The sequence below is a fragment of the Vombatus ursinus genome, unplaced genomic scaffold, assembly GCF_900497805.2.
Source record: "Vombatus ursinus unplaced genomic scaffold, bare-nosed wombat genome assembly UNPS02009824.1, whole genome shotgun sequence".
In the NCBI taxonomy this organism is placed as follows: domain Eukaryota; kingdom Metazoa; phylum Chordata; class Mammalia; order Diprotodontia; family Vombatidae; genus Vombatus; species Vombatus ursinus.
This window is the reverse complement of record NW_020949602.1, coordinates 5530341-5544078: the sequence shown is the minus strand read 5'-3', so window position 1 is coordinate 5544078 and position 13738 is coordinate 5530341. Positions and strand designations below refer to the sequence as shown.

The window sequence follows — 13738 nt, the reverse complement described above, 5'->3', positions numbered from 1 at the left end:
GATGGATGGATGGATGGATGGATGGATGGATGGATGGATGCATGGATACATGGATGGATGGATGGATGGATGGATGGATGGATGCATGGATACATGGATGGATGGATGGATGGATGGATGGATGGATAGGTAGATAGATAGATAGATAGATGGATGGATGGATGAATGTATAGATGGAGGGATGGACAAACAGATAAGATAGAATGGTGGATGGGGTAGATGTGTGTGTGTGTGTGAGAGAGAGAGAGAGAGAGAGAGAGAGAGAAAGAAAAAGAGAGAGAGAAAGAGATCTGCTACTGATAAAAGAGATATCAGGCATCTAGGTACTAAAGTGAGACTGGGGTCAGGAATATCTAAGTTTGAATCTGGTCTCAGGCATTTTCAAGTTGTATGACCCTCGGCAAGTCACTTTGTCTCTGTTTGCCTTGGTTTCCTCATCTGTAAAATAGGAATAATAACAGCACTTGTGTTCCAGGGTTGTGATGAGGAACAACTGAGCTGATATTGGTGAAGTGCTTGGTACGGTGCCTGGCATACAGTAGGCACTTAATAAATGTGGATTAATTGATTGATAAATCACCTATTTGGTTGTACAGTAGCTCAGATACTAACTATGGTATAAGTTCATTAACATGCTGAACTTGGAATTAGGAAGACCTGGGTTTGAATCTTACCTTTCTAGTATGTTCCAAATGAACAATAACTAGAATTTATGGATCCACGAAAGGTTTATGAAGTATTTCACTCCCTTATATCATCTGGAACAAAAAGTGTTATTACCCTAGCTTTACAAATGAGTAAGTGGTTTGCCCGGGGGTCATGCAGCTACTAAGTGTCAAAGGTAAGATTTGAACCCAAGTCTTCCTAATTCCAAGTTCTGCATATGAACTTACACCATAGTTAGGATTTGATTTCCTGATCTGGGTGTGATCTCTATGAGGGCAGGGATCTTATCTAATCTAAAGTCTGTATAAAGTCCAGGGCCTAGCCCAGAACTCTACAAACAGAAGACACTTAACAAATGTTCATCAAATGACTGACCACATTGTTCCATAACTCTTCTGGGCAGTGGCCTGGCCTCCCAGTATATGTAGCAATAATGGCAGCAGAAAGAGATTGGTCTGAGAGTCAGAGGCCCTGGCATTCAATGCCTAATTCGGCCGCTTATTTCCTGGGCAACCATGGAGCAGGTCAAGTTACCTCTATGGGCTTCAGCTCCCACCTCCGCAAAATGAAAAGGCCAATGGTGTCATTACTCATGTCATTACTTACATTTATCAATAATTCTCAGTTCTCCAGCATCTGAAGGCAGACAAAGTGCTTGTCTCACTACCAGATTGATATTGCTCTTAACCCCATTTTACAGAAGGGGAAAGAGGATCACACAACCAGAAAGTGTTAAAGGTAGGATTTGAACCCAGGACCTCTGATGCTCAATCCTGAATCCTATGCTAACAATGAGTGCCATTTGGATGGATGTTCTCATCTGAATTGCACAACAATCCTGTGAGCTAGGTGTCCCTGTGCCTGGAATGATCCTCCTCCTCAGACCTTCCCCCTCCCAGCTTCCCTGCCTGCCCTCAAGTCTCAGCTAAAATCCCATCTTTCCTGCTCTTCCTGAATCTCAATACCTTCCCCCTGAGGTTACCCCCAATTTATCCTGTCTGTATCTTGTTTGTACATAATTGTTTGCATGTCGTCTCCCACTCCAGGCAGCATCTTAGAGAGGGCATCCCATGTTCTCCTCAGGCCCTGGACCCGAGTTGGAGATCCAAGGCCCACTGGCAGCTGCTGGCCCTGCTTATATAACCCAGGGATCCAGAACCAGGATATAGGTGACCCCATAAAAAGGTACTGTTCTTTAGAGACATGTGGCTTGTTTAGGTTCCAAATAAGGTGAGGGAGTCCTCCCTGTCTCATCGATCTCCCAAAGGTACCTAGACTGCTAGTCACTGTTGACAAGACAACCCTTTAGAAGCCAGCCGGGAGAGACAGGCATGACCCTTCAGACCTGACAAACTCCTCACCCCATGGGGGCTGTGTCTGTTACCAATGGGCATGAGTCCCAATCACTGGTCCTGGACAGCTGTGCTCTTAATGAAGTGTCCTAATGAAGAATGGAATTCTTGCTGTGGTTAGCTAGTAAAAGAAAGGGTTTTTTTTTTTCTTTTAAGAATACAACATAATACAGGACAAACACTTTACATGGAGAGGGGGGTGGTATATGAAGATCATGAAGCCCAGGGAAGGAAGGAGCATTGCCAACTTGGGACGCTGGGGCAGGCTTCCTGAAGCGAGGGGCCTTTGAGCTGGGCTTCCCAGGCAGTTCCAGAGTCATGACATAGCTTCCCCCCACCCCATATTTTTATTGTCTGAGGAGCCAGTTCACAAGGAATTTTGGTCATTGTTATTACAAGGAAGACACTTTACAAACCTTGAAGCAAAAGTGAGTAAGGAAGAGGAAAAGAAAGAGGAGGAAGAGAAGGGAGAAGAGCTGGAGAAAAGCCGGTCCATGAATGGAAACTCCATTTCAAAGCCAACGTACCTCAACCCATATTCCTGGCTTTCAGGGTTACCTCTGTATGTGCCTAATACTCCACCCAGACTATAAGCTGCATGAGGGCAGGGACCCCATCTCACCTGAACTTTGAATTTCCCCAAGAGGAGCACAGGCCTCCAGACATCCTAGTGGCTGTTTAATAAATACATATTTGTCCCTTACAAATCTCATCTAGAAAACCAAGGTAATAATACTACCCATTGTTGAAAGATTGAAAAGATCTATCAACAAGCCTTGATTAAGCCCCTACCACATATGTTCCAGGCATGGTGCTCTTCCAAAGAAAGGCAAAAATCAGCTCCTGCTCTGAAGGAGCTGACATCTAATGGGGTGACAGGTAGATGATGTAATATCACTCTTTAGGGAAAAGAGGCCATTTCTGTTCTAAGTCACTAAATCACAGACTCTCAGAGCTGGAAGGGAGGCTCATGGCTATTTCCTCCGAGCTGTGCCTAAGAAAGAAACCTGCCTCTCAGGTCCCTCATGAATGGTTGTCCAGCCTCTGCTTGGAGACCTCCAACAAGGGGGAACCTCACTCAGCCTGAGGAAGCCCAAACCTTCTGAGGACAACCCAAGTTGGTAAAGAGTTTGCTTTTCTTTAACAGTCACCTCCAGTCTGACTCTGCAACTCTGCTCCCAGTTCTGCCCTTGGCTTTGGGGCCAACCAAACAAAGCTAACCCCTCTACCACATGATGGCCTTTGGAATACATGGAGACAGTGTGTTCCTTCCCCATATGCCCCCACCACCCTTGAGTTTTCTCTTTTCCAGCTTGGAAAAAAACAAAAAACCCTCCACCTTCTTCTTTCAACTCAAGAAGTCCACAGACATTTAGTGAGCTCTTACTGTATGCCAGGTCCTGTGCTAAACACTGGGGACCCAAAGAAAGATAGAAAGCAGTCCTTGCTCTCCAGAAGCTCCTAATCTAACCAGGGAGACAGCAAGCAAACAACACAAGGCCAGGATAAACTAGAGACAGAGGCTGAAGGAAGGCAGTGGCATTGAGAGCCAGGGATGATAGCTCTTAGATGGGGTATTCCCTGTTCCTCCACTATCCTGGTCAACCTCCTCTGCCCACTCTCCAGTCAATCAATGTTCTAATGTTCCACCTCAGATCTTCTATTTCCATTCTCCTCCTGCCCATCTTCCTTTGTCTCAGGACTCACCCCATAGCAATGGCCTCCACTGTCATGTAGGCGGCGCGAGAGCCTGGGCACAAAGCCAACCTTCCACACTGGGCGGCTAGGGGACAAGTCACTCCTGCCTTGGCTTCTTCCATTGTAAAATGAAGCAGCTGGATTCAATGATCTTCAAAGTTCTCGCTAGCTCTGATACCCCACGGTCCTTTGCTTTCACCAGACAAGGAATGAGACGCCACCACCTTGGATGAACTCTAAGTTCCCTTCTCACTCAAAAATCAATGAACCTATCCAAGGCTTCTCACTCTCCAGAGTTGGACAGGAATCTTTACTGACCATGATAGGGAGAGGGCAGGGAGCTGGACTGAGAGGACACCAGCTGACCACCACCACCGCCATCTTCCCTTCTGCTGTCACACCGATGAACTCGCAACTCAAAGAAGAATAAAAAAGCCACAGATAATAGAAGACATTTATATAACAGGTCCCATTTCTGATACATTCTGAATGTGTGACCCTGGATAAGCTACTTAACTGTCCAGTGCTTTGGGTAACTCTCTAAAACTACGGAGAAGATTGTTGCTGCTGTTGTTCAGCCATTTTTCAGTCGTGTCTGACTCTCCACGGCCCCATTTGGAGTTTTCTTGGCAGAGATACTGGAGTGGTTTGCCATTTCCTTCTCCAGCTCATTTTACAGATGAGGAAACCGAGGCAAACAGGGCTAGGTGACTTGCCCAGGGTCACACAGCTAGTAAGTGTCTGAGGCTGGATTTGAACTCAGGAAGATGAGTCTTCCTGGTTCCCAGCCCAATGTTCTTCTCCACTGTGCCACATAGCTGCCCTACAGAGAAGGTGCCACCCTGCACTGGCATATTTCCTTATGCCAATCCCAGGTGTATAGTTCCAATCTCTAAAGAGCACTTTAAGGTTGACAAAACACTTTCCAAGCATTTATCTCATTTGACTCACAGTAATAGCAGGTGCTACTGTTATTATTTCCCATTTTACAGATGAGCCAAGTGAGGCTCAGGGGCACACAGATAGGTACTCAGTTCTTACTGACTCCAAAGTCCAGTGTTCTATCTCTTGGACCACCCCGCTACCTTGGGGTGGTATACAGAATTCTGGCATGGATTTATAGAATCCCAGTATGTCAGGACTGGACGGGAACCTGAGAGGTCACATATTTCAATACCATCATTTTACAAAGGAAGAAACTGAGGCCCGGGGAGAGGAGGAGAGGTGACTCACCTACTACAAGCATCGAGTCAGTGGCAAACTGAGGATTAGAACCCTGGTCTCCTGAATTCTATCCCAGGGTTCTTCTCTTCCTTCCCCTGCCCCAAGTCATCAGCAGGGCCAGAATGTAAACCCAAGCCTTCCTCTGGCCAGTCCAGCCAACCACACCAGAGTTCCACTGACTTCTCACCCACTAACCTGTTTTCCTAATTCAAGGGAAAACAGACCTTGTCCCTGCCACACCACACACCTTCCCACTCCCTCTTCCACCACTCCAACAACGTGAGACAATAACCAGACACCGTGCTGTGTGGACAATGAAATAGCACTCTGACCCACTCAGGACGCTGGGGACAAGATAAGAGGAGGAAGGAGGGGAGGGGCAAAGACTAACACCAATACAATGATGAGTATTCTGGAGCAAGGTACCAAATGGAGTTCTAGGCCCAGTTCTGGTGCTGCCTGGTTGGCCAAAACCACCTCCATGAACCCGGGGCAAGCCCCCTCTCTGGTTTCAATGCCTTCCCAGTAAGATGAGGTAAGACTCTGTGGAAGAAAGAAAAAAGGGTGGCTTCTGAGTCTGGGGACCTGAGTTCAATCGATCAACACCCGACTGCCCCGATACAAAGAAAAGCAAGCAAGTCCCTGCCCTCGGTGGGCTTACATTTGAACTCGGGAGATGATGGGTTTACAGAAGGACAGAAGAAGATAGATAACCTTAAAGGGGAAGGACCTAGCAACTGAGACTGAACTACTGAAGTCTCTGGTTCAAATCTAGCTTTCTCACTTAGTGTCATTGTCTGTCCTTGGACAACTCTGGCTTCCAATCTCCTTATCTGCAAAATGAGATGATAGTAAGGTTCTTTATGATAATTAGGGGCAGCTAGGTGGCACCATAGTGCATAGACCCCGGGGCCTGGAGGCAGTAAGACTCATCTTGAGTTCAAATTCGACCTCAGACACTTACCAGCTGTGTGACCCTGGGCAAGTCACCTAGCCCTGTTTGCCTCGGTTTCCTCATCTCTAAAATGAGCTGGAGAAGGAAATGGCCAGCCACTCCAGTATCTCTGCCAAGAAAACCCCAACTGAGGTCTCCAGGAGTCAGGCACTACTGAGCCACAACAAGAAAACCCTACAGAAGGATCCCTGCCAGCTGCATATTGACTTAGAAAACCACAAATTAACATTATCTATGTTTCATTGTGTTTCCAGTTATTTTGTTAAATAGTTCCCCAGTACATTTTAATCTAATTTGAACTCCATTAGGCAGTATTTAGAGTCACCTACTGCAGTTGGCCTCACTTTGACACCTCTGACCCACAAAACGGGATGGTTGTAAGGATTAAAAGAGATAAGCTACATAAAACATTCGCTGCACACCCCCCCCCCCAATTGCTGGAGTATTCTTCCTCCTCATCTCTGCCTCCTGGCTTCCTTCAAGTCCTAGACAACATCCCCACTTTCTGCAAGGAGCCTTTCCTGATTTCCCTTAATGCTATAGTGCCTTTCCTCTGCTTACTATTTCCAGTTTATACTGTCTATAGCTTGTTTGTTTGTAGTTGTCTGTATGTCGTCTCCCCCATTCTACTGGGAACTCCGTGAGGACAAGGACTGTGTGGATATCGCCAGTGGGCAGTGCAGTGCCTGGCACATAGTAGGAGCTTAATCATTTTTTTTGACATGGCATGACTTTGCAAATTTTAAAGCAATATATCCATGTTAGCTATGTTACTGAGAATTGTAACATACTTCCACATTCATCCTCTTACAGAAACTCTACAAAAAGGCAGAAAAAGGACTTTTGCCACCCTTTACCCATGAGAAAAGTGATACCCAGACTAAGAGAAAGTGACTTTCCCCATCAAAGGATCCTAGATTCCGAGCTAGAGGGACCCTCCAAGGGCAGAGTTCAATCTCATGGTTTGACAGTTTGAAGAAATTCAGGTCCTGTCTTTCACCTCCTTTTATATCCCAATCAATTGGCACAGTGCCTGGCACATAGTAGGCACTGAATATATGTTGATTAACTGATTAAGTGACTTGGCCCAAGTCTCAGGGTATTTCGCATTGGAGGCAAGAATGAAAACCAAGTCCTCTCACTCCAAAGACCCTGCTGTTTTCCCTATATTTTTCTGTACCTACTTCCAGCCCTGGGGTCTTTACTACTCACAGTGATGGACGCTTTCCAAGTTCTGGATGCTAAGTTTCTGCTACCTATCTTATTTCCTCTGAAACCCACTTTCCGTTTCTTTTCCCCCAAAATCTAGGTAGGGTCAAAAAGACCCAAGTTCAAATCTTGCCTTGGACACTTACTAGCTGTGTGATCCTGGGCAAATCTCTTAAACTTCGGTTTGACTCAGTTTCCTCATAGAGATGCTAGTATGGTTGGGAGGATCAAATTACCTGGTATTTGTAACTGTGCTTTGCAAACTTCAAAGCGCTATATAAATGTTAGCTATTAATATTATTAACAGCTCGATTTTACATAGTAACTACTCTGATCCCCACAACATGCACGCACATATACACACATATGTATATATACATACATATATGTGCATTATGTGTATGTATACACGTGTATATATGCTTGCACACAGAGAGAGAGAGAGACAGAGAGAGAAAGAGAGAGAGAGAGAGAGAGAGAGAGAGAGAGAGAGAGAGAGAGAGAGAGGGAGAGAGACAGAGAGAGAAATGTAGCAGACAGAGACTGCTGGGCTAACAGTCTGAAAAAACCTGGATTCAAATCCCACCCTCCAACTACAAGACAGCCGACCTCTCGCAGCCTCGGGCTGTCCTAAATGGGTTTCGATCTCCCGACGTGGGTGGGCGTTAAGGAATTCCCAGAGCTTAGCAACCACTGCCGCTAGGAAGGCTGACCTTGAATTGAGTAAGGCGTCGTACGTGTACCAAGTCAGGGTTTGGAATTCGAAGGTCAGAGTTCTCGGGGTAGTAGAAGCCACCTTGGCGTTAGAATCTACCAGCCAAGGTGGGAACCCTGCGATGTGACCTGGGACAAGCCACTGCCCCTCTGTCGCGGTCTCACTCTCCCCAGCGTTAAATAAGACAGATCTCTTTTTGGGCTGGAAGGAATCTCAGAGGATATCTCTCCCTCACTTTACTAATGGGTTTGTATTGCATTCATTAATTGATACAATGTTGCTATTAATATTATTATTTAATATCATTCCTGATAAAATAATTTCTATAGATCTCGAAGGTTTGCGAACTTGCTTTACAAGTTAACTAATTTGATCCTCAAAACGACTCTGCTGGGAGGCAGGCGCTGTCTGTTATTCCCAGTTTTATAGGCTGGGAAATGATTCGCCTAAAGTCACAAGGCTAGTAGGAACCCGAGAAGGGATTTGAAGTTAGTTGGGGGCTCCAAGGCCATCTAGTTTCTTCCCTCCTACAGCCTCTCCACCCTTTTACAGACTAAGAAACCGGCTCAGAAAGGTTAAGGAAACAGGCATTTATTAAGCGCTTACTGTGTGCTACCCGATGGGGGCTACAAATACCAGGGAAAAGACAGTCCCTACTGCCCTCAAAGGGCTTACATTCTAACGGGGCGGGGGGTGGGGGTGGGAGACGACACACAAGGGGTAACTAAAGCGGGAGGGGTGAAGGTCGTAAAATCTTGGGCCCTTTCTTCCCCAGCGTTGAGCACAGAACCCGGCATATAGTAGGCGCTTAATAAAAGAAAAGCATATGCCATTAAGTGAGTTGCTCTGGGTCACAGGGTAAAACTTCGACCCCAGGTCTTCCTCCCTCGCAGGTCAGCACCCTGGCCACTGCCTGCCCTGCCCTGTCCCTCCCGTGTAATGCCCTGGGTTCAAATTCCTCCTCCGGTGCTTTCTAGTTGTGTGATTCGGTACAAGTCCCGGGACGTTTTCCTAGGGTCAAAGGGAAGGGGGCAGAGCGCGGACTGGATGTCCTGGGGTCCCTTCCAGAGCGGGGTCCGCCACCTCCTTCCTCCCTGCCTCGGTTTGCTCATTTGCAAAATGGACCTCTCTCCCCACCCTCCCCACAGCGCTCGGGTGATGATGCCAGCGCGCCCGTCCGCTCCACCACGCGGACACTCCGAACCGCTCCCGTGCCCCAACTTCCCCGGGACCCAAGTTTGTTTGTATTCGCTGCGAGAGAGAGGGAGCAGATCTCGCGATACCTCACACCCCGCCCCCCCCCCCCCCGCGCTCTCCCTCCGGCTCCCCGCCCCTAGGGACCGAACCACCTTAAGGACGGTACCAATGGTCCCCGGACGCGGGGTGGGAGGCGGCACGAAGGCAAGTTCCTGAAAACTTAAGGCCGAACGCATTGGGAGAAGCCCCCCGCCCCCGTGTCTTCGGACGCTAGAAGACAATCGATAGTCCCTTGTCTCCGCCCTCCCGCCCGGTAACGGCCCACCGACCCTCGGAGCGTTCCCGCCTTTCCCTGTCCCCACCCCCGCCGAACCTAGAACTTGAGCCCGCCTCCGCCCCAGCCGCCAGACCGCCGTCACTAGACAGTCCAACCCCAAGACGTCAGCCCACAATGCACCGGGCGGGCCGGGGCGGGCCGGAGACGGGAGGGGGGAGCGCGGGGAGAAAGAAGGGCCCGACTGTAGGAGGGCAGCGGAGCATTACCTCATCCCGTGAGCCTCCGCGGGGCCCGAGAGAAGAATCTTCTAGGGTGGGGTCTCCATGGCGACGGGCGGGCCCACCCCCCTGAGGACGACGCGGGCCAATGGGAAGGCGCGGGGGTGACATCATGGGCTATTTTTAGGGGGTGACTGGTAGCAGATAAGTGTTGAGCTCCGAGCTGGAGACGGGCTCAGAGTTGTACTGAGTGTGGCCGAGAGAGCCCAGCCGGAGCGGCGCGGGACGGGCAGAGAGCGAGACAGGCAGGCAGGCAGGCAGGCAGCAGACAGGCAGGGGTATCAGGCAACCGCAGGCAACCCCCGGCGTCCGTTCAGTCCGGCCCGTGCCCTCCCGCCGGTGCAGGGCAGTGCAGTGAAGTGCAGTGCGGTGCGGTGCAGTGCGGGGAGCCCCGAGCCGTCCCGCCAGGACCAGACTCTTCTCTTTGCTGCTGCCCAGGAGCTCGAGCTCGGGGGCACCCAGGCTTGTGCCCCGGCTCCCGTCGCCGCGCACACACGACTCGGCCGAGGGGCTGCTGCCCCGCAGACTACTTTTCCCGGAGACACAAGTGGTTCTCGGAGCCCGCAGTGAACTTTCGGCGAAGCCGAGCGCTCTCGGAGCGGGGGAGCCGGGCGGGCGCCCCGAGCCGGAGGCAGGCGAAGGAGAGTGAGGAAGGGGCTGCCGCTGCGGCCCCTGACCCGAGCCGCGCTCGGGAGCGCAGCAGCCGCCCTCCGCCCGCTGCCAGCCAGGAGGAGGCGGGGACCGACGCCGCCGCGGACTGGCATTTCGGGGGGGGGGGGCCCCGGCTGACCTCCCGTCCTCGCTGTCCTCTACCCCCCGGCCGGGCTCCCTCGCCCGTGCCCGGGAGAGCCGCTGTCACCCGCTTGGCCCCGCTGCCGGACGCTCATCCCGCCGGACGCCCCGTCGCCGCCACTTTTCAAACGGGAGCCGAGGAGCGCGCGCGGGACAGGAGGCAGCGGAGTGAGTGCCCCTCGTGGCCGAGCCGGGAGGGGGGCCAGCTGGGCTGTCGACCCCCTGGCTGAGTCGGGGTGCTGAACTCGCCCCAGGCAGTCTCTTTCCTAAAACCCGCCGCTCCTTGCTCGCTTTGCGAGTCGCGGCAGACGGGCGGGCGGGCGGACAGACGCACAGACCGACGTCCACGCTCGGCCAGCTTGGAGGGGACCTGCTCTGTTCTATGACTACAAAGATGGAAACTACTTTCTACGACGATGCCCTCAACGCCTTCGTGCAGCCCGAGAGCGGCGGCTACGGCTACAGCCATGCCAAGGTGCTCAAGCAGAGTCTCACCCTGAACTTGGCCGACCCGGTGAGCAGCCTCAAGCCCCACCTGCGCAACAAGAACCCAGACCTGCTCACCTCGCCCGACGTGGGGCTGCTCAAGCTCGCCTCCCCGGAGCTCGAGCGCCTCATCATCCAGTCCAGCAACGGGCTCATCACCACCACGCCCACGCCCACGCAGTTCCTGTGCCCGAAAAACGTGACGGACGAGCAGGAGGGTTTCGCGGAGGGCTTCGTGCGCGCCCTGGCCGAGCTGCACAGCCAGAACACTCTCCCGGGCGTCCCCTCTGCGGCCGCCGCGCAGCCCGGGAACGCGTCGGTGGCCGCGGGCATGGTGGCTCCCCCCGTGGCCGCCCTAGCTGGCAGCGGCGGCGGCGCCGCCGGGGGCTTCGGCAGCCTGCACAGCGAGCCCCCGGTCTACGCGAACTTGAGTAACTTCACCCCCAGCTCGGCGCTGGGCAGCGCGCCCGCTTACAGCGGTGCCAGCGGGGGGGCCGGGGCCGGTGGCAGCAGCCTGGGCTTCCCTCCGCAGCCTACGGCCCCGCAGCAGCAGGCGCAGCAGGCTACCCCGCAGCCTCCCCTGGGCCCGCAGCTCCCGGGCGTGCAGCACCCCCGGCTGCAGGCGCTCAAGGAGGAGCCGCAGACGGTGCCCGAGATGCCCGGCGAGACCCCGCCGCTGTCCCCCATCGACATGGAGTCCCAGGAGCGCATCAAGGCCGAGAGGAAGCGAATGAGGAACCGCATCGCCGCGTCCAAGTGCCGGAAAAGGAAACTCGAGCGCATCGCCCGACTGGAGGAGAAGGTGAAAACTTTGAAAGCCCAGAACTCGGAGCTCGCGTCCACGGCCAACATGCTCAGGGAACAGGTGGCCCAGCTGAAGCAGAAAGTCATGAACCACGTGAACAGCGGCTGCCAGCTCATGCTAACGCAACAGTTGCAAACGTTCTGAGCGGCCCTGGGAGACGAGAGACAGACTCGGTTGGCCCGACGCGTTGGTTGCATTTGGAAGAGAGACAGAGACAGAGACAGGCACAGCAAAGTGTCGGAGAGACGATAGATCAAGCTGCCCCGTGTTGAGCCCCGGCCTGGGCCGCCCCCTCCCCGCCCCTCCACGCACATGTCGGGGCAGGACTGGCCAAGCCTTCGGCCTCGAGCTAGTCCGGAGCGGCCAAGCCCCCCAACAGTACCACTTGGCAGAAAGGGATGGCCCCACCCCACCCCCTCCCTGCCGGACCTGGAGGGCAGAACCTGTCAGCTCCGTGTTTAACGTTGACCAAGAACTGCATGGACCTCTAACATTCGATGATCACTCAGTATTAAAAGGTTTAAAAAAGAAAAAATAGAAAAAAAAAAAAAACTTCAATAGAGACTGTAGTTTGCTTCTGTAGTACTCTTTAAAAAAGTGGGGGGGAGGGGCGGGAGGGAGGTTTCTTAAGAGGAAAAAAAGGGGGGGGGTGGAAGGGCAAAGAATACCATGGACTCCACTTGCCTGTCTTTCAGTTAACTGTGTATGTATATATCTATTTTTTTTATTTTATGAAAGCTGATTAATGTCAATAAACAGCTTCATGCCTTTGTAAGTTATTTTATGTTTTGTCTTGTTCCGTTTGGGCCCTACCAAGCATTGTTTGTAAATAAGAGATTTGGAACACTCTGGGTATATTTACCCTTTGTAATAAAGTATATAATTTTTTTATGCTTTTTGTTTCTGAAAATTCCAGAAAGGATTTATTATATTTAAGAAAATACAATAAAATGGTAAACTGTTCTACCCCCCCACCCCACCTTTTATGCATTGTACAGTTTTAGTAGTCCTAGGGGTGGGGGTGGGGCAGAAGCTGGGCTTTAGGACTGGAGGGCTTCCTTAAATTTCCCTCTTTGCAAAAGCGCTACCTGCTTTGAGGAAGTGGGGGGCCAACCAGCCACTCCTTTGCTGTGGAAAGACACGTGCCTGATGAGTATACTACCACCAAAGTGTTTTCTCTTTATTATTCCTCCCCTCCCCCTCCCCAAGAATCCCCACATGATTGTTTATGAAACTGACAGCTCCGAGCTTTCAAGGATGCAGCCTTGAAGTGTAGGATTGTATCCAAAGCCATGTGCAGTTACAGCTCCTAATGTGATTGGCTCTTGGACAAAAGCTGCTCCTCTCCAAACCGGTCCTAGACCCGGGAAGGTACAGGATTTACTCCAACTGGTGTCTCCTTTTTGTCGAACAATCCCTAGGTAAAAAACAAGGTGATCTTTGCTTATGCATATTTATGACAATGCTGTTGTCACAATAAAGTCATTCACTAACCCTTTAGAGATTGTGACTTCCTTTCCCTTTGAATTTTTTTTTTCATTCAACCTGCTAATCAAATAACTTCTGGAATCGTAAGGGTTGAAGGGGAGTGTCTTACATTAAGTCACGTAGCCAATTCTTACCTGAAACTGAGAGGTAAAGGGCTTAAGAAAATCCCAACAATAGGAACGGCTGTTTTCTATAGTAGTTTATGATGTACAGGACCTCTGTCTCAAGAGGACCCTCTTAAGAAGGTAGCGGTAAATATTGCCTGCATTTTCTATGTGGAAACTGAGGCCCAGAGTTAGGGAACGCTGGTCCACAGCTTAATCCTCAGAGCTCAAACACTTGCTCTAGCTCTCTTTTACTTAGCTAGGCCAGCTGCGTCCCAAGGTAATGTTAGGAAAATAGTTCACCTGACCTTGTTATAATAATTTTTAAAAGCAACATTTTAAAAAATATCTTAGCAGTTCCTCTAACTGGCCAAATTCTGGTACCCAAGAGGAGAAAATAATTCTATTTTTTTTCCCCTGAAACAAGCACCCATGATATCTTGTGGGAAATCAGTTTGCTAGTATCTCAGAGGTTTCCATGTTTGAAATGTC

The 13738-nt window shown here is 50.9% G+C and overlaps 1 protein-coding gene across 1 annotated transcript; it reads left to right on the top strand.

Moving 5' to 3' along the window:
- Nucleotides 1–10612: 10612 nt before the first annotated feature.
- On the top strand, nucleotides 10613–13154 carry JUN (Jun proto-oncogene, AP-1 transcription factor subunit). The gene has a single exon (XM_027852835.1). The coding sequence runs from the start codon at nucleotides 10746–10748 to the stop codon at nucleotides 11796–11798; it is 1053 nt and encodes a 350-aa protein (XP_027708636.1). The 5' UTR covers nucleotides 10613–10745; the 3' UTR covers nucleotides 11799–13154.
- The last annotated feature ends 584 nt before the right edge of the window (nucleotides 13155–13738 follow it).